Raw genomic sequence first — 20,935 nt, forward strand, 5'->3', positions numbered from 1 at the left:
CCCACCTCCATCCTTTCATGAGAGTTGAGTCCCAGCTTCCCTCTCCCAGTTCCATCTCCCCAGGTGGGAGTCGGCATCCACTGTGCTGGTTAGAAGCATCTTGCATTTTAGGGGAGGATGAAACTGGACAGTGACACATCTCAATGACAAACAAGGACCTTACCTTGGACTTGAGACTATGGGCTCCTGCTTCTCTAGACATGGGTTGAGGGATTTGCTGACTTGAGTTAGCGCACAGAAAATGAAATGGGAACAGACATGGGGCTCCAAGCACTCTCAACAGCATAGGATATGAACCAAGGCAGGTCTCCAGCCAGGGCCCTCTCCCGAGAGCAAGGATGGCACTGAGATCCAGGGAAGAAGTCAAGTGTAGCTGGTGTTCCTAGACACTCATGATAGCAATCATGGGATTTGGGTGCATGTCTGAATTATGCAGTTGTGATTCTGAGTCCCACCAAGGTCTCAGGTCATAAAAACACTCCTGATCTTTCAATATTGCCAAACAACAGAAAGGGGACCCATCTTTCATGGATGTCATTGCCAGGGCAGAAACTACTTCCTGGCGGTATCTTCACCTCTGCCTGAACCCTCTGGGGGCGGGGTGTGGGGGCTGCGGACTCTAAATATCTCATGTTGAGTCAGACATATGAGGCATCCTCGAGATTCTCGTCCTCTTTCCATCCTCAGACAAATAGGTCTCACACACCACACCTTTGAATTTGACTCAACAACGACACACTTGAGGGAAAGCTAAGTACACGTTTACTCTCCACCTAGTGGTGGCTAGGTAAAATTGCAGGCATAATGATTTTTTTTAAAAAAAGGAATGATCAACTCTACATTGCTCACCTTCAAACACAAACTTGTAAAGGAAAGAGGGACTCAGATGCCTCAGACACCAGGCAAATAATACAAACAAATGGAATAGGCCAGGTGAGAGAGTATAAGCATTGTCAAGAGAGGCAGCTCCTACTTAGTTCCAACTGATTGTCCTCTTTGGAAAACACGGATCAGAGTTGCCTCACCTTCTGATTGTTCAAGAGAAGCCAGACCTTCTGATTCTGATGTGAAATCTCCTGATTCTTAGCAGTGGCTCGATTTTCTTGAAAGCACGAGGTGAGCTAAACAAAGCTGCCGGTCCTCCAGGTTCCGAAGCTCTGCTGTATAGACAGTGGCTGTCACCTCCCCTAACTGTGGGTTTAGACTGCCCGTCACCAGCCACCATCTGGAACTACATGGGAGGCATCCACAGAAGGGCCCTCCTGCTTTACTAGGCACACAGCTGGACTCCCCCTGCCAGTGGTGAACAACTAACTCTATGGGAGAAAATGGAAGGCTTGGCTGAGCCACCCAGCCGGCAGTGGGCTGCCCTTTGGGATCAGCTCCTGGCCGGTAGGCACTAAATAGCTGACTGCTCCTGCAGGAAGCCTTCGGGGCCCGGGAGGCCTTTATCTGGCTCGGAAGCCAAGGCTGCTTCTCGAAGGACTTCCAGGTGCTCCTCGGCGGCTGACAGTGACTGGTCGATCCAATCCAGGCCCCCAGTCAGGTGGCAGGCATTCCTGGTCACCAGCACGAGATGACTGACCGACAGGAGCAGGGCAGTTGTCCTAGGAAAAAACAACAGGATCAGGATCCCTCAGATATAAAGAATGTGGCTGCAAAGCCCAAATGGCTGGAGTCCAGTGTTCTCTAAGCTGGAGTCTCTTCCCTGGGAGGTTGCTGAGTAGGACATTTAAAGATGATTTCACGTCCAGAGTTCCTGTCATGGCTCAGTGGTAACAAATCCAACAGGATCCATGAGGATGCGGGTTTGATCCCTGGTCTTGCTCAGTGGGTTAAGGATCGGCTGTGGCACAGGTCACAGATGCAGCTTGGATCCCGCGTTGCTGTGCCTGTGGCATAGGCCAGCAGCTGCAGCTGCAGCTCCAATTTGACTCCTAGCCTGGGAACTTCTATATGTTGAAGGTACAGCCCAAAAAGACCAAAAAAAAAAAAAAAAAAAAGTTGATTCCACGTTCATATAAATTTGGGAATGTCTGGGTTAAATAAGAGTAACTGAAGCCTGGAGTTCCCGTCGTGGTGCAGTGGCTAACGAATCGACTAGGAACCATGAGGTTCGGGTTCAATCCCTGCCCTTGCTCCGTGGGTTAAGGATCGGCATTGCCGTGAGCTGTGGTGTAGATGGCAGACGTGGCTCAGATCCAGCGTTGCCATGGCTCTGGCGTAGGCTGGCGGCTACAGCTCGGTTGGACCCCTAGCCTGGGAACCTCCATGTGCCGCGGGAGCGGCCCTAGAAAAGGCAAAAAAAAAAAAAAAAAAAAAAAAAGAGTAACTGAAGCCCTTTTCAGCTGATGCATGTGCTAAAACTCTTAGAAGAATATAATACTCTGAGTCTCCCTAACTTACTTAAGACTCTGAGCCCACTTTCTGCCACGCTCCCATTCACATCACCCAGAAGAGGGTTTTGTGGGACAGACAGGATCTAGTCAATTGGATAAGCATGTCCCCAACCACTGCCCCTTGAGGGCAGGATATTCATACTCCACTGTGGGCATCACCTATTGACCCTGAATCAATAAAGCCAGGGCTAGTTTCCCATGCTCTAAAAAAAAAAAAAAAAAAAAAAAAAAAAAAAAATTTAATTGCAAACCAAATGGAGGAGGAGGTTTTATTTTTTTTCAGTATTGGAAGATTCCTGGACAGTGAATGTGCACGATCCACTGGGGAACACGTTAGCGATGACGAGCCCACGGCCACCGCTGGGCAGCCACAGCAGTGCGGCTGAAAATCCAGCTAAGTTTCTGTGATCCACGGCCTCGCTGGCCATTATTACACAGGGGTCTATGAAACAGTCGTCTGACTCCGAGAGACAAAAGAACCTGGATTTTTAAAGTGGGTTTACATCTGGCAGAAGAACAGAACAATCTCAATCTCCATGTGTTAGGGGAGGATGACAAGACAGGGGTTCAGCTGATTTGTCGCTTCCATGCTCATTTCCTTGCCCACCAGGGACCTACTGGGCGAGACTTATGACTGAGGCACGTCTGTTTCCAGGGTCCAAAAGCAGAGAGGGCCCTCGGGGAACTGGGAGGAGGGGAGGTGCAGACAGGACTCAGCCTGGTCAAGAATAAAAAGTCAACATCTGGAGTTCCCATTGTGGCTCAGTGGAAATGAACCCGACTAGTATCCGCGAGGATGCGGGTTCGATCCCTGGCCTTGTTCAGTGGGTTAAGGATCTGGCGTTCCCGTGAGCTATGGTGTAAGTCACAGACAAGGCTTGGATGCTGTGTTGCTGTGGCTGTGGTGTAGGCCGGCAGGTGCAGCTCCGATTCAACCCCCAGTCTGGGAACTGCCATATGCTACAGGTGTGGCCCTAAAAAGACAAAAAAAAAAAAAAAAAAAAATCAAAATCTAAGACTGGCTCTTCCTCCTCTGGGGTTTCTAGCCCCCAGCCAGGCTTGGCTCACTAGTTGGCTGACCAGTCACAATGAAATAAATGGTACCCGATGCCTGGGCAGCCTCAGGAACCCACCGAACCAGCCCTCTCCTCAACAACCCAAACAGCCAACCTCACAGATCTGACACACGGGCAGCCTTGAGCGGGGGAAAAAGCCGAACAACCACCCCCCTCTCACCGGGCATCCAGAAGCTTCGGGTCCAACGGAGGGTACATCGATTTCACCACATCGTCCACTCTGAAGGGAGGCAAAGGGTTTTCAGTATTTCCCTTTTTTTTCTTGGGGTCTTTTCTCCCTCCTTTCTTTCCTTACCCCAATTCTTCTAAAAGTCCAGACCCAGTCCTTAGTGACTTTCTCTTAACCTGCGTTCTCCGACAGAGACTTAAAAGAGAAAGACTTCAGGTTCAGTGCAGAGAATAGCAGTTTTTTCTGCTTTTGTTTTAGTTCCAATGGTTTACAGAGCACCATCTGACACATCTGGAATGATGTTTGAGATATACTGCTACACTAAAAAGGCATATTTAAAAAAGGCATATTGCCAAACAATAAAGTTTGATCAATCTCATTTGCATAAAAATGAATAAACAAAAGCTATGTTTATTCATAGATGGGGGCCATCTAGAGGAATACACATCATTCAAGAGCAGTCCCTCCAGGAATTAGGATGGGATGGAATTTAGGGGTTCCTTCACTTGTCGGAGACTCTATGTCTGCAGTGTTTTAACTTTTATGACTATTTATTACTTGTTTTTAAGTTTATGATGTTTATGTTTTCTATTCTAGTTGATTTACAGTATTTATTACTTTTATATTAAAAAAATGGGTAAAGGTAGTTACAGAGAACACTAGAAAAACCTCCAGGTTTAATTTGGGTTCAAACTGCTCCAATGGATTTCTTTTAGCACAAGGTACAGTTCCATGGGTTTTTTTTTTTTTTTTTTTTTTTTTTTTTTTTTTTTTTTTTTTTTTTTTTTTTTTTTTTTTTTTTTTTTTTTTTTTTTTTTTTTTTTTTTAATATGAATTCAGGAAGGAACTACTATTCATTCTGGTTTGCATGGTTCAAGCTTTTCCTCCAGATCTTTGCTTGTGGACCACTTGATAGTCAAGAAGCAAAAAACAATGTCTTGTTTGATTTCCAAAAGCACTTGAAAACAGATGCCCTTGAACGCCCTTGAGGTGGCTGGTGAGGAAGCGCAGAGGCGCGGTCACTCTCAGTGCCCGTCTCAGCCAGCCCTTCTCTGCCCTGCAGCTGAAGTCCATCTTCTTGAAACTAAAATGCTATCAACACCCTATTTGGAATAAATGGAGCAAGAAAAACAATGGGAACAACAACAAAACAGCCAGGAGACAGAAGTCTGAGGCCAAAGAGACAAAGGACCCTGATTGATTTACGGCAGGGATCATTCTGGAAGCAGTCCGAGGTGCTCTGTCAGACCTGCGGCTGGATGAGCACCAGGTCAGGTCGACCACACCCTCGCTCCAGCACCCAGGCTAATCTCTTAGCCGTGGCCCTTAGAAGTGACCGGAAGCACGCGGGAGGTCCAGCAGATACGGCGATGCAGACTCTGTCAATCACAGGTGGCCAGAGGAAGGTCTGGGGCTTGCCCAGATCCTGGGTTACAGGGTCCACAGGCCAAGGGGCCAACCCAAACTGACACCACTCACGTAGCCACGCCCGCCTGGGACAGCTCCAGAGAAAGCCGAGAACCGTCCGGATTATCTCCCTCCCACTTTCTCAACACACTGAACTCCCTGCACGGAGTTCAAGAGCATCAACTCTTTTATTTTCCCTCAGAGGGCTGCCTCCTCACGATCCACCCAGGCGTGGCAACGTGGAAAGAGAGGACCCCCGGAACTCAGTGGCTGGTTAAGGAAATACCTGAAACCTGGAAGGACCCTGGGCTCAGGCACATCCACATACCAGCCACCAGATGGCAGCACAAACTTAGCACCACCCTTCCCTCTAAGAAAAGGGCTTTATTTTCTTCACAAAATCAAGCCCAAATGAGGGGGCGGAGCTGTTGACTGCAATCCTGCTGGTTGCCTCCCACGGGGGATTTTGCAGACGGCCTGGAATTTGGGGGATCTGAATGATCTCTTCACCTCCCACCCCGTCCTGGAGGCTGCTGGCTGGGCCATGGATGGGGCAGCGGGGGACAGCACAGAGGCAAGGAGCTGGTCTCCAGGACAGACTCTGGCTGGGACGGGGCATAGCCGGGAGGTCGCTGCACGAGGGGTGGGCACCAGTGGGAACTGTGCTTCTGGCCCAGAACACACAAACAACCAAAGTTGCCCACGGAGTTTCTTAGGAGCCTGGCCCTGCCCCCACCTCAGCCCGGGGCCCTTCCCTTGGAGCGTGGGGCCCTCATGGTCCTGACGGCTCACCTGGGGCTGATCCGCTTGGCCACCACGATGATGTCACTGACACTGGCTGAATTCTTCATCTTGGCCCCGGACCCCATTGTCATGGCAACTAGTTTTTCCGTCAGAGTGTGACAAATCTAACGCAGCGGGAAGGAGAGAGGTGATGAGTCGGGACCCGCTCCCAGAGGCTTTCTGACACCCCCACAAAGACAAAACGGCTCCCCCAGCCCACACCTGCCCCCCCCCCCAACTCAGCAGGCAGACTGAAGTGGAAAGTACACAGAGATTAGAGGAAACGGGGGAGAAGAGGCAAAGCCGGAGACGTGGCTGGGTGAGGGAGGGGCAGGAGCCTCAGACCAGGGTCAGGGTCTCGGCTTAGAGAAGCCGGAGCTGAAATAATCTGTCTAAGAAAAATCATGTGCTCGAGTTTCACCTTCTCGCTTAAGGGCAAAAACCTATTTTCTCTTTCGATTCCTTCATCTCCTGGCTTAGTCTTTGCAAATGCTAAAGATCTCTGCAGGCAGCCTCAGAAACATGAAGGGGACCAGGAGCAACTGTTCCCTTTGAGCACGTCCTCTAAAAGCGAACCGATTTCAACAATTTTCTTGGGTGACCTTTTAGTGTGTTTGTCAAGATGATGGGAAAAGGGCTTTGGGGGGAAAAAAAAAAAAGAAAGGCAGGAAAGTGGCAAGACTAGGACATGCGGCCTTTCTCACCCTCCACCAACAGTACTGGCCACGTCCCAAAGCTTGGCTCCCCACGTCCCTGCCTCCCCATGTCAGAACCTGGCTGTGTTTCTGTCCCTGGCAAAGAAGTCCCACCACTCGCCTTATACTCGGGGCTGGAAAAGAGAGACAGAAAGAAGCCCAAGAGCCCAGGCCCTTCCCCCGAGGTCCCATCACAAGGACTCAAGGGCAGGTAGCCAAGCAAAAGAGATGCCAAGAGGAAGGGGAGAACCTCTCCTTTGATCTGAGCATCTCAGGATGGACCACTGAGTCCAATCCAGGAAACCTCCTCCCGGCTTATCAATCCCACACCTCAGCTGTCATTCATCTCCCTGCTCTAACAGGCAAGGGCAGTGGACAAAACCCAACGCCACGACATGTCTTGATTGTGAGAAGGGGGGAGGAATACGGCATCCTTGCTCTAGTCATCAGACCCACCTCTCTCCATCTGTGACCCTGTCTATACCCAGAGAGCTTCTTGAAATTCAGTAATAAGCCTGGATTCTTTGTCCCCCCAAGAGACAGCTGAAGAAGAGATTTTTGAATATCTTGGACTGAGTGACACTGAAGAAAAGATAAAGCCGTCTTTAATTACTAGGCAGAGAGAGAAATGTGCGGTGTCCCAGGTTACTGGCCAAAAGTTTCATTATTATTATCCTATTAAGTAGGAGAGTACCTGGCAAGAATTGAAAACCAAATGCTGAGACTAGAAAAATCTCCCAAAACTATAAAAATTACCCCAAATGCAAAGTGGATGCAACTCTCCACCTAGTCCTGGAGGCTGCAGGCATTCAAAGAAAAAAAAAAAAAAATCTGCCTTCAAGTTGAAGTCCTGATGCTTGGGATATGGGTGATTGTCCCAGTTGACTGACCACCATCACAGCCAAAAAGGGCTGGTGACGAACTTTCTAGTAACTGGAGAAGCTCCCCTACAGAACTCAACGGGCTGCAGAGGGCTGAGCTCTCTGCTAAAGAAAGTGCATGCCAGGGAGGGGCTGGGAAGCCCCGTTCTGCCCCAGACAGCCGCACAGCCCCGGCCACTGAGCCTTCTCCACGGTCAGTGAAGATGGGTTAGTGACTGCCCGGGCTGTTCAGGCCACCGCACTAGGACAGGACCCGGTGGACTGATGCCTTTGAAAGGGCCTGGACAGTTCTAAAGCAGAACAGACCATCCAGGCGGGAGCGAAAGTGAACGGGAGAGATTCCAAGTGCCACGCAGGTGACAGGCCTCAAACGCAGGCCAGCACAAAGCCCCTTCCCCTCAGACACTGTGCGCTGGCTGTTTTGGTGACCACCCTTTATTTATGCTCATGGGCAAATCCAAGAGTGTTACCTTCAAGATGGCAATGCAGTGGGACATGAGACCCCTGGGGAGGCAAAAAAAAAATTCATGAGTGCTTCTTCAGAGAGGCCCATAACCCTCAGGCCACCACCTCTGCACCTCATCCAGCTCCGACCCACGGCACGGCTGGACACCATCTGACAGCAGTGGTAAAATAGACAAGCCCGGAAGCTAAACCAGGAAGCACCTTCCCTCCCTGCCTTCTCTTTTCCACCCTCCCCGACCCAGGAGACTCTTCCAGGAGGTGCTACCCCCCTGCCCCCAACAAGTTGAGACATGCCTTTGCATCTCTCTGACCTTCTCAGACAGTTCCCTCCATCCAGGGGCTCCTTCCCCTTACGCTTAGCTGGGCAAAGTCATCTTTCAAGACCCACGACAAAAGGTGCCCACTTTGGGAAAGGCTTCACGAAATCCAACCCTCCCGAGCCCCCCCCCAAGCAACTCTAGACCCCACCTCCTCCGCGTGCCCACTGTATGGTGCACAGAGACAGCCCCCACCCATCATTTCTGAAATACTGTATTTAGCAGGATTCTGTCTCCACCCCCAGTCTCATTGCCTGGCCGAGTGCCCACCCATCACAGCCATAAACACCTGCCCAGTGAGGGCGTGGCTGAGACACAGGTGGCACACACTTCTTAACCTGCAGCATCTCCTGGTGGGAGGCGGGATGCCCAAGGGGCACTGCAGACAAAGGCTTCATCCCTGGAGCCTGGGGGTCAAATTCACAGGCACCCCAGGGTTCGCCCAAGCGCATTAGGGTGATTTCGGAACACCTCTGCCGCACATCTACGGGCCTCAGTGTTCAGGTCTACAGAATGGGGCGGGCAGGGACAAACACTGTGGTGTCACAGTCTAAGTCCCTCCCCCCCCACGGTGACAGCAGGGGAAAGAGCAGCAAGCGACTGCTCCTGAGCTCTCGGTCGAGGGCTCTAACAAAGGGAGGTTGGCAAGGGCACCCAGAAGCCCCAGTCCCCATCCCCAGGTGGCACACGGTCCCCAAGCCCTTACGAGGCATCTTCAATCCAGTCTTCATTCTCCAGAATGGCCTCGATGTGGGGGTTGGTGATGACAACGTCACCCAGCTCGAGCTCAGAGGGCTCAGACTGGGTCTCCATGGCGCTGATGAGGTCCACGATGGGCCTGGAGGAAAGCCCAGGCATGTGGTTTCATAACGAGTGACTGAGGCTCTCTCCTCCTCGGGGCCCGCACACCACCCCCGAAAGGACGGCAGTTAAAGCAGGGACTTGCTCTGGACGCAAACCTAAGGCTAGTGGGACTGTGGCGTGGGCAGGGCACACGGCTAGGCAGTGAGTCAAGAAGACAGGGGCACGAAAACAAAAGAAAAGTGACACAGAGCTCCCGTTTTGTGGTGCACTGGAAACGCATCCGACTAGGACCCATGAGGTTGCGGGTTGGATCCCCGGTCTTGCTCAGTGGGTTAAGGATCCAGTGTTGCCACGAGCTGTGGTGTAGGTTGCAGACGCGGCTCAGATCTGGTGTTGCTGTGGCTGTGGTGTAGGTGGACAGCTGCAGCTTCAATTAGACCCCTAGCCTGGGAATCTCCATATGCCATGGGAGTGGCCCTTAAAAAAAAAAAAAGAAAGAAAGAAAAATGACATGGAACAAGGTGAGCCGCTTAGGAAAAGGATAAGCTACAGCCGTAATCGTGACAAAGATGTATTATTCAGGGCTGCTGCTTTGAGACAAAATAAGATCCATTTGTGACTTATTTTCCCTTCAAGCCTCCCTTCTATGAAGCTCAAGTTCCTATTACCCAAACTTACCTGTACCCACCTATGTGCTCTGCAGAATCAGTCCTGGGACCCACTGTGGTCCACCCACACAGCCCAACCCTCCCAGTTACACCAGAGACACAGAGACGTCCAAACACCTCCTATTCCAACAGGGTTCTTGAAAACAGGAGACACCAAAGCAGAGGTTTCTTGGGTCACACAAATAAGCATTCACTCATTATTAACTACTCAACAGAGATGCTGATAGGTTTTCAGAGAGAGAGGTAAGAAAAACTGAGGGTTGGTGGTCAGGGTCTCTTAGGATCTATCAACTACAATATCCTGAAACTTGGAGTTTCCATTGTGGCTCAGCAGGTTAAGAACCCAACATAGTGCCCCTGAGGAGGCAGGTTCAATTCATGGCCTCATTCAGTGGGTTAAGGATCCAGCATTGCCTCAAGCTTCAGTGTAGCTTGCAGAGGCAGCTCAGATCTGGCGCTCCTGTGGCTATGGTGTAGGCTGGCAGTTGCAGCTCCAATTCATCTCCCAGCTCGGGAACTTCCATGTGCTGCAGCTGTGGTCATAGAAAAAAAACAAAAAGTAGCTTATATACATGTGAGTGTTGTAGACATCTGGATTATTCAAGGGCAACTCAGAATTTTGAATTACACAAATATTGAACCAACTATACATTTAAAAAATCCTTAAACTGAAAGCAGGATCTTGCTTACTAAATACGTTTCACATGAAGAGCATCAGGGAGGAATGTGCGCACAGAGACAGATGGTCCTGTGCTGGGACTTCGTGACACCCAGGGTCTCTTGCTTAGATGTGTAGCATCGGATTTCCGCTCCTACGAGTTTGGCTGGAAAGGGATTCGGCTGGTCCATCGCTAAGCAAGGTCACCAGTGTGGGACAGATATGTTCTGGGTGAAGCCATTCAGTGACAGAGTCCGAGGCTGCTCAGGATTTTGGGGCGAGGTGGGGGGGGGAAGCGCTTAAGGAATATTCTTAAACTCTGAGGTCTTTTTTTGTGAAGGACAGCCTTCTGGGACCATTTTAGAGACAAAAAGCCCAGCACCAAACTTCTTTTGCTTTTGTTGGAGCCCCAGGGCACAGCCCATCTCCCTTCCCACCCACTCCCTAGGCCACTCACTTGGAATCATAGCGCTGCAGGAGGTCCCGGGGCCGGCAGTAGCGCTGCCTGCAAACCACTACCAAGGCTGCAAATGAGGCCAGAAAGATGGTGGCCAGCACGCCTATGGCCACAATCACCACAGTCTCCATGCTTCCAGGAGGGTCCCTCAGTCCCGGTCAATCCCCCGCATGGGCTGAAGCTGGAAAGACACAAGGGCAGGGCAGCCTGGTGAAGAAGCAGCCAAAGAGGGTGGGGCGGTGCTGTCTTGGCTGCTGGTGGGTTGAAGGGGAGGGCAGCTGGGTCCCCCCAAGTCACCTGCGGAGACCCAAGGGCCTGAACAGAATCAGGATACATCTTATGCCATGCCCCAAATTTGCCTTTTCGTTTTTTTTTTTTTTTTTTTTTTTTGCTTTTTAGGGCCACACCCGTGGCATACGGAGGTTCCCAAGCTAGGGATCGAACCGGAACTACAGCTGCTGGCCTACATCACAGCCACAGCAACACAGGATCCTTAACCCACTAGGTGAGGCCAGGGATCAAACCCTCATCCTATGGATCCTAGTTGGATTCGTTACCGCTAAGCCACAATGGAAACTCCCTGTCTTTTCCTTTACTAAAAGCATTTGCTCCCCATTCGGACTGGGATGGCCTTTCTGACCTGAGACAAAAGGAAACACCTACACTAGCACTGTCGTCTTCACATCTGCACCGGGGGCACGAAAAAATACCCACCGAAGAAGAAGGGCAGGACTGTATTCACTGAGGGCGACTCTGTTCAAGACATCTGGCATGCGTTAACTTCTCTAAGGGTCCTATAAGGTAGGTAGCAGTCTCCCCATTCTACAGTTGAGAAGACTGAGGTCCAGAGAGGTGACATAATTTGTCCATGTTTATATAGTTGGGAAGCAGAAAGCCATCCACTCAAGCTGAGCTGGATAATCACCTCTCTTGTTCTTTCTGAGGAGGAAAGAGAATTCTAAAAGTTCTAGGGAAAGTTTTGATTTGAGTGTCAGCGTTGGAATCTTACAACGGGTATTAAAGTGTCTGTTGCCCATTTGTCGCCTATTTTCATTGAGGAGGTTCTATCACCCTATTTTATTTATTTATTTTTTTTTTTTATTTTTTGCTATTTCTTTGGCGCTCCACGCATATGGGTTCCAGGCTAGGGTCTAATCGAGCTGTAGCTCCCGCCTACACCAGAGCCACAGCAACGCGGATCCGAGCCGCATCTGCACCTACACCACAGCTCAGGCACGCCGATCGTTACCCACTGAGCAAGGCAGGACCGACCCGCAACCTCATGTCCTAGTCGATTCGTTAACCACTGTGCACGACGGGAACTCCCCTATCGCCCCTATTTTAAACTTATAGGCTGGAGGAACCCTGGCATCTCAGAGAAGTAAGTATTCACAACATCATGTCATTGCATGTCTCCCACTCGTCCTTTTGAGCAAGTCTCCTTCCCTTTCTGGGCTTGAATTTCTCCACCTGCAAAAAACAGTGCTTTGACCAAGCGTTCTCTCTGACTCCAGGACGGTGCATCTCTTCCTCTATTTGGATTTAATGCTATGTTCCATGTTTTGGGGGGTTCGAATGCTCCTGATCATTAATAAATATTTATTACTATGTACCAAGCACTGGACTGGATTCTGGAGATTAGGCCCCCAAACTTGGGGAGTGGGTGGGAGAGGCAGACAGGCAGACAAACCCTTTCAACTCCCTGCGCCTGTGCCACATGCAGAAATTCCCAGAAAAGAGTACCCAGAGATTGCACAACGCTTTCTTCACCAGGCAGGTAATGCTGGAGCTGGGTTTTGAGGGATGAGTAGAAGTTTCCCAGGCGGACAAGGTGGGGACTTGGCTGTCTGAAAGTGCCACTCAGAGTTGTTCTCCCACCTGGGGTTCACTCGCCCACGAGGGTGAGAGGGCTGGGATCTACCTGTCTCGTCTCTGTATCTCTGATGGGGGGGTTCTCTAGATGTTTTTCTCGATACTGTCCCTCCTAAAGGGCCGCCTCCTTTAGCCCTTTCGCTTTCTTTCTTTTCTGATTTCTCACTGACTCTCTCATTTCCCCCTCTCTCGCCCCCCCCCCACCCCGTCTCTCTTCTCCCCTCCCTCATTTCTGGCTTTCTCGGCTTTCCTTGCCCCTCCCCCTGCCCCATGGCCTCCAAGACCACGGGCTTTGTTTCCTCTCTTCCTGTGCGTTTCGGGTGTGTTTCTCCGAGTGTGCAGGAGCTTTTCTCTGAGTTGTTGCCGTCTATCTCCGCAGTCGGTCTGCAGGAGCGTTTCTCCGAGTGTTTTTCTTTTTCTTTGTGTCTGCTCCTCTGTGTGTTTCAGGATGAGTTTTTCTGTTTCTCTCTATCGAGTTCCACAAGGTAAAACGGACCCAAGAGAGCCCTCCTGTTTCCCCCCGTGCGGCCACCCAGAACCCTCGCTCCAGACCCAGATACCGGAGGGACCTCCACTCGGCCCGCGCGTGCCACGCGGGGCTCGCTGGCTCCGGAGCGCAGAGCCCCGACTCTCCCCGATCCGGGCGCCGGGCTCCCCTCCCCCTCCTCTCCCGCACCCCCCGCCCCGCTCGCCCCGCGCGCCCAGCTCCGAGGGGACTGGCGGGGGAGGCCCTCCGGGGCCCCGGTCCCGAGCTCCGCGGCCCGCCGGGCTCACCCACCTGAGGCTGCGGCTCCGGGACGCAGGAGGGGGCGCTCCCGCGGCCGGGCCCCCGGCGATGGCAAAGTCCGGGCGCGGGACTGGCGGCCGCCTGCGAGCGGGGCATGCCGGGAAGAAACCGAGATAAGTCCGGGCGGCCAAACCCCCGGAGGTGCTGCGCGGGCGGGGGAGCGGCCGGCGGAGCATCCAAATCCCCAGCTGCCAGGCGCCGCCGTCACCGCCTGGCCCCTGGGCCGGCCGGGGGTTGGGGCCGCCGGAGACCGGGGCAGCTGCGAGCCCGTTGCTCAGCGACCCGACGGGCGGTCCCCGCGCCCCCCGGGAGGCCGGGCAGGGCGGGCAGAGGGGAGGGAGGCACGGAGGGTCTGGCCGCCCAGTGGGGGCTGGGAAGCACCAGCGGACTCCAGGGTGCGCCTGGTTGTGGAGCGTGGAGGAGTCTGCGCTGCTACACTCAGTCCGGTTTCGTTCCTGACTCTATTGGGGGCAACTAATTTCACTTCTGGGTACCTTAGCTCCATCCTCTGTGGGCAACTAATTTCACTTCTTGGTACCTTAGTTCCATCCTCTGTAAAAGCGGCTGCGACTTGTAAGCATCTGAGTTAGTATGAGGGTCAAAGACCACGATGCATGCAACCCACTTACTAGGGCCAGGCCTAGGGTGTGGTGAAGAGCGATCGCTCTTACGACAGCCCCAGCCGACTGGACAGTGACAAGCAGGCCCACCGCTACCAGCGACTGTGAGATGAGAGATGGGGAAGAAGAGAGGTGATCGGAGAGTCTTCCTCCATTTCTTGACTCTCTTAGAAATCACCTGCCCCACGCCAGAGTTCACGCCTGAGCGACACGCCCGCTTTTCACCCCCTTGTGCCTGGACTTAAAACCTGTTTGGCCAGCCTCTTAAAGTGAAAGACAAACAGCAGATCCTAGAGAAAGGTAATTAAACCGAAGAGTAAAGGTATCTCACATCATTGCAAAGGGAGTCAGGTGTGCTATCTTGGTCTTTGTATTTCTTAGGAATGAGAAAATTCAAGATATATGCATCCTTATGTTCACTGCAGCATTATTTACAATAGCCAAGATATGAGGACCACCTAAATACCCACTGGGGGATCAACAGATAAGGAAGATGTGGAATATATACACACATATATATATATACAATGCCACTAAAAAGATAGTTTTTTGCCATTTGCAGTAACGTGGGTGGAACTTGAAGGTATTATGCCAAGTGAAATAAGACAGCGGGAGACAAATATGATTTCACTCATGTGTAATATAAGCTACAACAAAAGATAAATGAACCAATCAGCCAGACAGAAACACACAGGTACAGAGAACAGAGTAGGTTACCAAAGGAAAAGGCACGGCGAGGGAGGATAAAATGAGTAAAAATCAACTGTATGGCGGTGAGTGGGGAGACACTGCAATGTATACAGAAGCAAACATAGCATATTGTATGCAGAAAACGTATACGATGTTATAAACCCACGTTACTTCAATACAAAATAACTTTTGCAAATAATAAAAAGGGGGAGGAAAACACTAGAATAAGCAAGAGATGAAGGCTGTGATATCCATCTCTAGAGTTCTTTCCAAAAAATCTTGTGGCAATTTTAGGCGTTTTTGCCAAGAGGATAAAACAGCCCCGATTGAGGGGCACCCAACTCCTTAGCCCACAAGTCAAGCCCAGTACCCGTGATGGGTGACAGGACTGGGGGAGAAAGCGTGTGTCCCTGTAGACTCAGCCACGTCCAGCTTGGGGCAGCAGCATCTAGACGGCATCAGGGACATGAGGACCCCCTCAGCTCTTGAGTCAGCTGGGTTGGCAGTTCCCCAGGACAACCGTGGGCTGGAAGAGGCTTGTGTCACTACCTGGCATTTGTCTGAACCCTAAGGGTTTGGGTGTTCCCCAAACCATCCTGAGATGCTTGTTCTGGATCCCAGGACAGTAGAAACCCAGCAGGGAAGCCCAGGTCTGGGCTGACAGCCCCCAGGTGGCCTTCGACTGCCCATGTCCCATGACCCACCTGAGAACAGCATCTCCATCCTCCTAGAGGGCGCAGGGCCTCTGGTACAACTAGGGAGAGAATCGGGGAGGCTTGAGCAGCTCCCAGGAGCAGCACAAAGCCCCCTGATCCTTTCCTACCAGGCTGCCTCAAGGGGCTGCTGACACGCTAAAACCCAGAAGGTGTATTTCAGGGAGTGGTCGCTGGGTGTCACCCCTGCTTCCTAGGCAAGGCCCTCATGGCTTCACTAACACTCAAGGGTGCTGGAGAGAGCAAATCCCTTCTCTGAGATTCCATTTACAGGCCAGACATCTTCTGTGCCTCTGTGAATCCCCCAGGGCTCTCAAGTCTCTCATCCCCCGATCCTCCGGGCTGGCCTGGATTGCACACTCCATCGTGGCGTGGCTCCCTGGCCCCTCTCCCTTTCTAGCTCATTCTGCAGAACCCACACTCTCCCTTCTCTCGAGGGGCACTGGGACAGATGCATGCCCTGGAGAAGGTCACACAGCAATACCGGCTTTGCTTTCGAGGATCACAGACAGGCACTCATTCCCCGGAGCCATCTGCCCATAGATGTCCAAGCCTCATGCTCCTAACCCCGAGACAACAATTCCACATCTTATCTGCAAACTTCTGGTGCCCCTCCTCCACTTTCACTTGATATTTAAAAAAAAAAAAAGGAGATCCCGTCGTGGCGCAGTGGTTAACGAATCTGACTAGGAACCATGAGGTTGCAGGTTCGATCCCTGGCCTCGATCAGTGGGTTAAGGATCCAGCATTGCCGTGAGCTGTGGTGTAGGTTGCAGACGCGACTCGGATCTGGCGTTGCTGTGGCTCTGGCGTAGACCAGCAGCTGCAGCCCCGATTTGACCCTAAGCCTGGGAACCTCCATATGCCTCAGGAGCGGCCCTAGAAAAGACAAAAAAAAAAAGTTTCTGGAGGCACCGGTTTAATCCCTGGCTTTGATCCCTGGCCAGGCTCGGTGGGTGGTGGAGGTCACAGCTCCAGCTCAGATTCATTTCCTGGTTGGGGAACTTTCAGAAGCTGTGGAGGGAGCAGCCAAAAGGGGGGGGGGGGATAAAGTACTAATTTCCTCAGTTTTCCTCACCAAATCTCTAAACTTCCCATGCTTGCACACACCTTCTCTTTCCCTTCTCTGAATCCTATCTCCCCACCTTGTCCCTCTCTCAAGGTAGGACCCTTGGTCCTTTGCCTCTTCCGAATTAATAGCTCCCCTTACACTGGAGAATTCCCATTAGCAAATAATTGTGCTCTGGTATCTATTATCTTCAAAATCTCTCTGTTCGAAGTGACTCTCTAGCCACCAGCTGAGTCTCTGTCTCGGTTCCCTTTCAGCACTAAATTTCTTCTTCTTCTTTTTTTTTCTTTTTAAGGTGGCCTCTGTGGCATCTGGAGTTCCCAGGCTAAGGGGTCCAATCGGAGCTGTAGCCGCCAGCCTACGCCAGAGCCACAGCAACACCAGATCTGAGCTGCATCTGTGACCTACACCACAGCTCACGGCAACGCCCGATCCTTAACCCACTGAGCAAGGCCAGGGATCAAACCCACATCCTCATGGTCCTAGTCAGATTCGTTTCCACTGAGCCACGAAGGGAAAGGAATTCCAGTATTTCTGGAATTTTTCCTTTTGTCTCAACACAACCAAAAAAGTGGAATCTGCTGACTACCTCCCATTTCCTCTTCAACCTGCTCAAATATGGCAGATATTCAACCTGCTCTAGTGACTTGACTTCTCAAGGTCACCACGATCTCCATGTCACCAGACATGAGCATCTTCTAACACGCTCCCAAGGATTGTTGCGCAGGGGCTGGAACACTTTCTCCCCTCCTGGCTTCCATGGCCCACCCTGTACTCATTTCTCAGATTACTCTTCCTTGGTTTCCTTTGAATGTTCTCCACCATCTGCATCTAAATGCTGGAATTTCTTTGGTTGTGGTCCCAGATCGGCTTCTCTTTTCCTCTTTATCCCATCTTCCTAGGTAATGGCACCCATTCCTGCTGATTCCTATGTCACTCTTTTACGCTGATGGTTCCCAAAGTTGTATTTTTGGTCCTCTCGCCTGACATCTCGCCTGACATCTTGCACATTTCATAGGTATGTAAGACATGTCCAGAATGAAATTCTCAATTTACACTCCCCCCAAACTCCTGTCCTCCCTCCTTTAGGCTTGTCTATTTCTATAACCAGCCCCACCATCCACCACACTGTGCCAGCCCCAAGCCTAGGAATCATCACTTTTTCCTGCATCCCATATCCATTCCATTAGCAAATTCAATTGGTTTGATCTCAAATTCCATTGCTTTTTTTTTTCTTTTTTTTTTTTAATGACCACACCCATGGCAGAGGGAAGTTCCTAGGCTAGAGGTCAAATTGGAGCTGCAGTGGCCAATCTACGCCACAGCCACAGCCAGGCCAGATCCAAGCCACGCCTGCAACCTACACCATAGCTTTGGGCAACACCAGATCCCTAACCCACTGAGCGAGGCCAGGGATCAAACCCACACCCTCACGGACATTATGTCGGTGTCTTAACCCACTGAGCCACAAAGGAAACTCCTCAAATCCTATTTCAAATCTTTTCACTTCTTTGCGTCTTGATTGCTACCCTATGTAACCCATCATCTCTCTACTAAATTCATGCAAAACATTTCTAACTAATATTCCCATTTCTACACTCTTTTCAATCTCCTTGACATGGCAGCAACAATGAAGAAAATGTTCTGCATCTTAACCTGGGTGTATACATCCCCATAGATACAATATATATTTACATATATAGTTATATGGGTGTGTAATTTATGTATGTATATATTTACATATGTATGTAATTTATGTATATTTATGTAAATTTAATGTGATATAAATATATATACTTGTGTATTGCATATATTACATAATCTATATTATCATATATAATATAAATATGTATTACATAAATATTATAATTATCATATATAATATAAATATATTACATAAATAATACATTATCATATATGATAATATAAGTATATTACATAAATGCATATTCATGTATTATATATTTATGTATTATATTGTCTATATATTTGCATAAATATATATATTTACATATGTATGTAAAACTTGGAGGTATGCTTAAGATTTGTACACTTTACTGTAGGGTAAATCTCAGCTACAACAAACACCTCAGCAAGATGTCAGCTCCCTCATTAAAGTCCTGCAGCAGCTTTACACCGTCCTGAGAATACAAGACAAACCCTGCATGACTTGGCCCCAAGCTTTTGCTCCAGCTTCATCTCCTAATGTCCTTCTCCTCTGCTCGCCAGAACCCAGCTGCCCTGCCTTCCATTCAGCTTTCCTAACGCACTAAAGGCTTTCCTGCCTGCCTCAGGACATTTGCTCAGGCTGTTCCCGCAGCCCAGAACCCTTCCTTCTTTCCCTCTTGTCACCTACCCAGGCTTTCCCAGAGCGCTCACTATATCTAAAACAGATCAGCCCACTTATTCGTTCTGCTCCCAAATTATTGTATTTTAAGACTATTATAATTGTTTTGTTTTTCCACAGTTGGAACCAGCTTATACATTTGACTGACACCTATTACATATGTGCTCTTATGCTAAGTGCTACCAACGCCATGAGTCTTATATTCAAAGAGCAAACAGATTCCTTTCCCCTTATTTTGTAGTTCTTATAGGTCAAGGTAGGGGTGCTCAAATTAAGGAAAAAAGAACCACTTCATATAAGTACAGCACCCCTCACCCTGGCGCGGGGTGGGGGTGAGTGACAATAAGTCCCCAGTGTAATAGGGTGAACTATGTTCTCCAAAAAGACAAGAGGTAAGCTCAAAATGGGAGAGGAGTGCTTAAGAAAAAAATTTAAAAACCATACACAAACATTACACAAACACAAGAGAAAGTGCCTTTCCTTTATTTTTCCCCCTCACAAATTAAGTCGGAGGTTAAAAATGCAAGGTACATCTGCAACAGGAGCGTCTCAGATGCTTCCTCTTCCAACTGAGCTCTCCAACACATGCAATTTTTTTTTTTTTTGACAAGTGCAATCATTTCAGCAGAGCCATTCAGAGCCTCTTCATGTATTCTGAAGCTCTCCCAAGGGGATCCCTGCTTGGTGGCTTCAAGAATCTCTCTGCGGGTGATGGCTCTTCTGTGGTGGCAGAAGGACAGTCTCACCGCCTCCAGGCTAACCTGTTCCAGCTGCCAGTGCTCCAGAGCTCCCCCTGCATCCAAGATCCAGGGGCACCCACTGAAGTCTGAGTGGGTCTGGGACAGAAACAGCCCAAAGATGAGACAGAGAAGTGAAGGCCCGCGTGGTAAGGGAGGTATGGTCCAACCCAGCACCCATGGCTTCTGTGGATTCGTGCACCCGACGGGACACAGGTCGGGATGTGATGAAGGTACCTATCAACTGTCTGAGGAGGCAGGAAGGAGGGGAAATTGCAGCTGTGTGAGAAAAATAACCTTTGTCTGGATGATACAAAGTAACTCTGGTCATGTCAACTAATAGAAGCAGAAGCAACATCCAACACTTTTTTTTATGTGTGTGTCTTTTTGCCATTTCTTGGGCCGGAGGTTCCCAGGCTAGGGGTTGAATCGGAGCTATAGCTGCCAGCAACATGGGATCTGAGCCACGTCTGCAACCTACACCACAGCTCACGGCAACGCTGGATCCTTAACCCACTGATCAAGGCCAGGGACCGACCCGGACCATGGTCTCGTCGGATTTGTTAACCACTGAGCCACGATGGGAACTCCAACATCCAACACCTTCTGAAGATGGCAAGCATAACCTTAGCTTTGGGTGTTCTTTCACACTCTATTAGGAAGCATTTTACTTTAACACTTCATTTCCAGCCTTGTGCCAATAGGATCGCCAGCTAGGCTGGGAATACTTGCTCTTCCACGGATGTGTCCCTATGTTTTCCTGTCTCCATGCCACTGTTTCTCTGTCACTTCTACCTACCTGGCCCGCCCGCACCCAGCTCCACCTTTCAAATCCCATCTGTCCTTTAAGGCTCCTCCCCACATGTCACTTCTGGAGTATCTGGATTCTGCACAACCTCCCGCTGAGGACCAGAGCAATTTTTGTTCTCAGAACCTGTATCACACACATTGCCTCTGTCATTCCTGTCCTTGTGTGAAGTCAGAGAGACAGAGGGACTAGTCAGAAGTACGCGCTGCCCTGAGGCCATGCAGGGCACTAATCCCAACTCCTTCTGCACATGAGCTGCCCTGTAAGCAGGTCACATTCTCATGCTGCGTTTCCATTTCTTCTTTTAGGAAAGGAGAATTTGAGGTGGGAGTCAAAATACGTCTCCAGATTTTTCTAATATACAGATCTTTCCTCAGTCCCCCACCTACTCTGCAGGACTGTGAGCCCTTTACAACAAAGCCCACATTGCTTTCATCTGAGTTCCTGCAGCAGGACAGGCTGGCACTTAGGCACTGGATACACTGATTCAACCAAGATCTTGTTTTAACCTCA

The 20,935-nt window shown here is 50.2% G+C and overlaps 1 protein-coding gene across 2 annotated transcripts; it reads right to left on the reverse strand.

Annotated features, from left to right (window-relative positions):
• On the reverse strand, nt 740-14,201 carry TMEM98 (transmembrane protein 98). 2 transcript variants are annotated; one of them, XM_021067443.1, is made up of 8 exons: nt 14,068-14,201; nt 13,430-13,519; nt 10,780-10,960; nt 8,899-9,030; nt 7,881-7,914; nt 5,844-5,959; nt 3,636-3,695; nt 740-1,607 (listed from the first exon to the last, which is right to left on the reverse strand). In XM_021067443.1, the coding sequence occupies exons 3-8, from the start codon at nt 10,908-10,910 to the stop codon at nt 1,400-1,402; spliced, it is 681 nt and encodes a 226-aa protein (XP_020923102.1). In that variant the 5' UTR covers nt 10,911-10,960; nt 13,430-13,519; nt 14,068-14,201; the 3' UTR covers nt 740-1,399. The 2 variants fall into 2 exon arrangements, with proteins under 2 accessions (XP_020923102.1, XP_020923103.1); XM_021067444.1 differs by lacking the exon at nt 14,068-14,201 and adding an exon at nt 11,494-11,718 and having other exon boundaries at nt 748-1,607; nt 13,430-13,596.

The sequence above is a fragment of the Sus scrofa genome, chromosome 12 (assembly GCF_000003025.6).
Source record: "Sus scrofa isolate TJ Tabasco breed Duroc chromosome 12, Sscrofa11.1, whole genome shotgun sequence".
Classification (NCBI taxonomy): domain Eukaryota; kingdom Metazoa; phylum Chordata; class Mammalia; order Artiodactyla; family Suidae; genus Sus; species Sus scrofa.

What these genes read in the sequence shown, in the direction of transcription:
- TMEM98 (XM_021067443.1), bottom strand. Translation starts at nt 10,910, where the DNA reads ATGGAGACTGTGGTGATTGTGGCCATAGGCGTGCTGGCCACCATCTTT. An exon ending in GACTGGATTGAAGATGCCTC is followed by an intron (nt 7,915 to 8,898) that starts GTAAGGGCTTGG and finishes TTGCCTCCCCAG; the next exon opens with GGGTCTCATGTCCCACTGCA. An exon ending in CCGAAGCTTCTGGATGCCCG is followed by an intron (nt 1,608 to 3,635) that starts GTGAGAGGGGGG and finishes GTTTTTTCCTAG; the next exon opens with GACAACTGCCCTGCTCCTGT.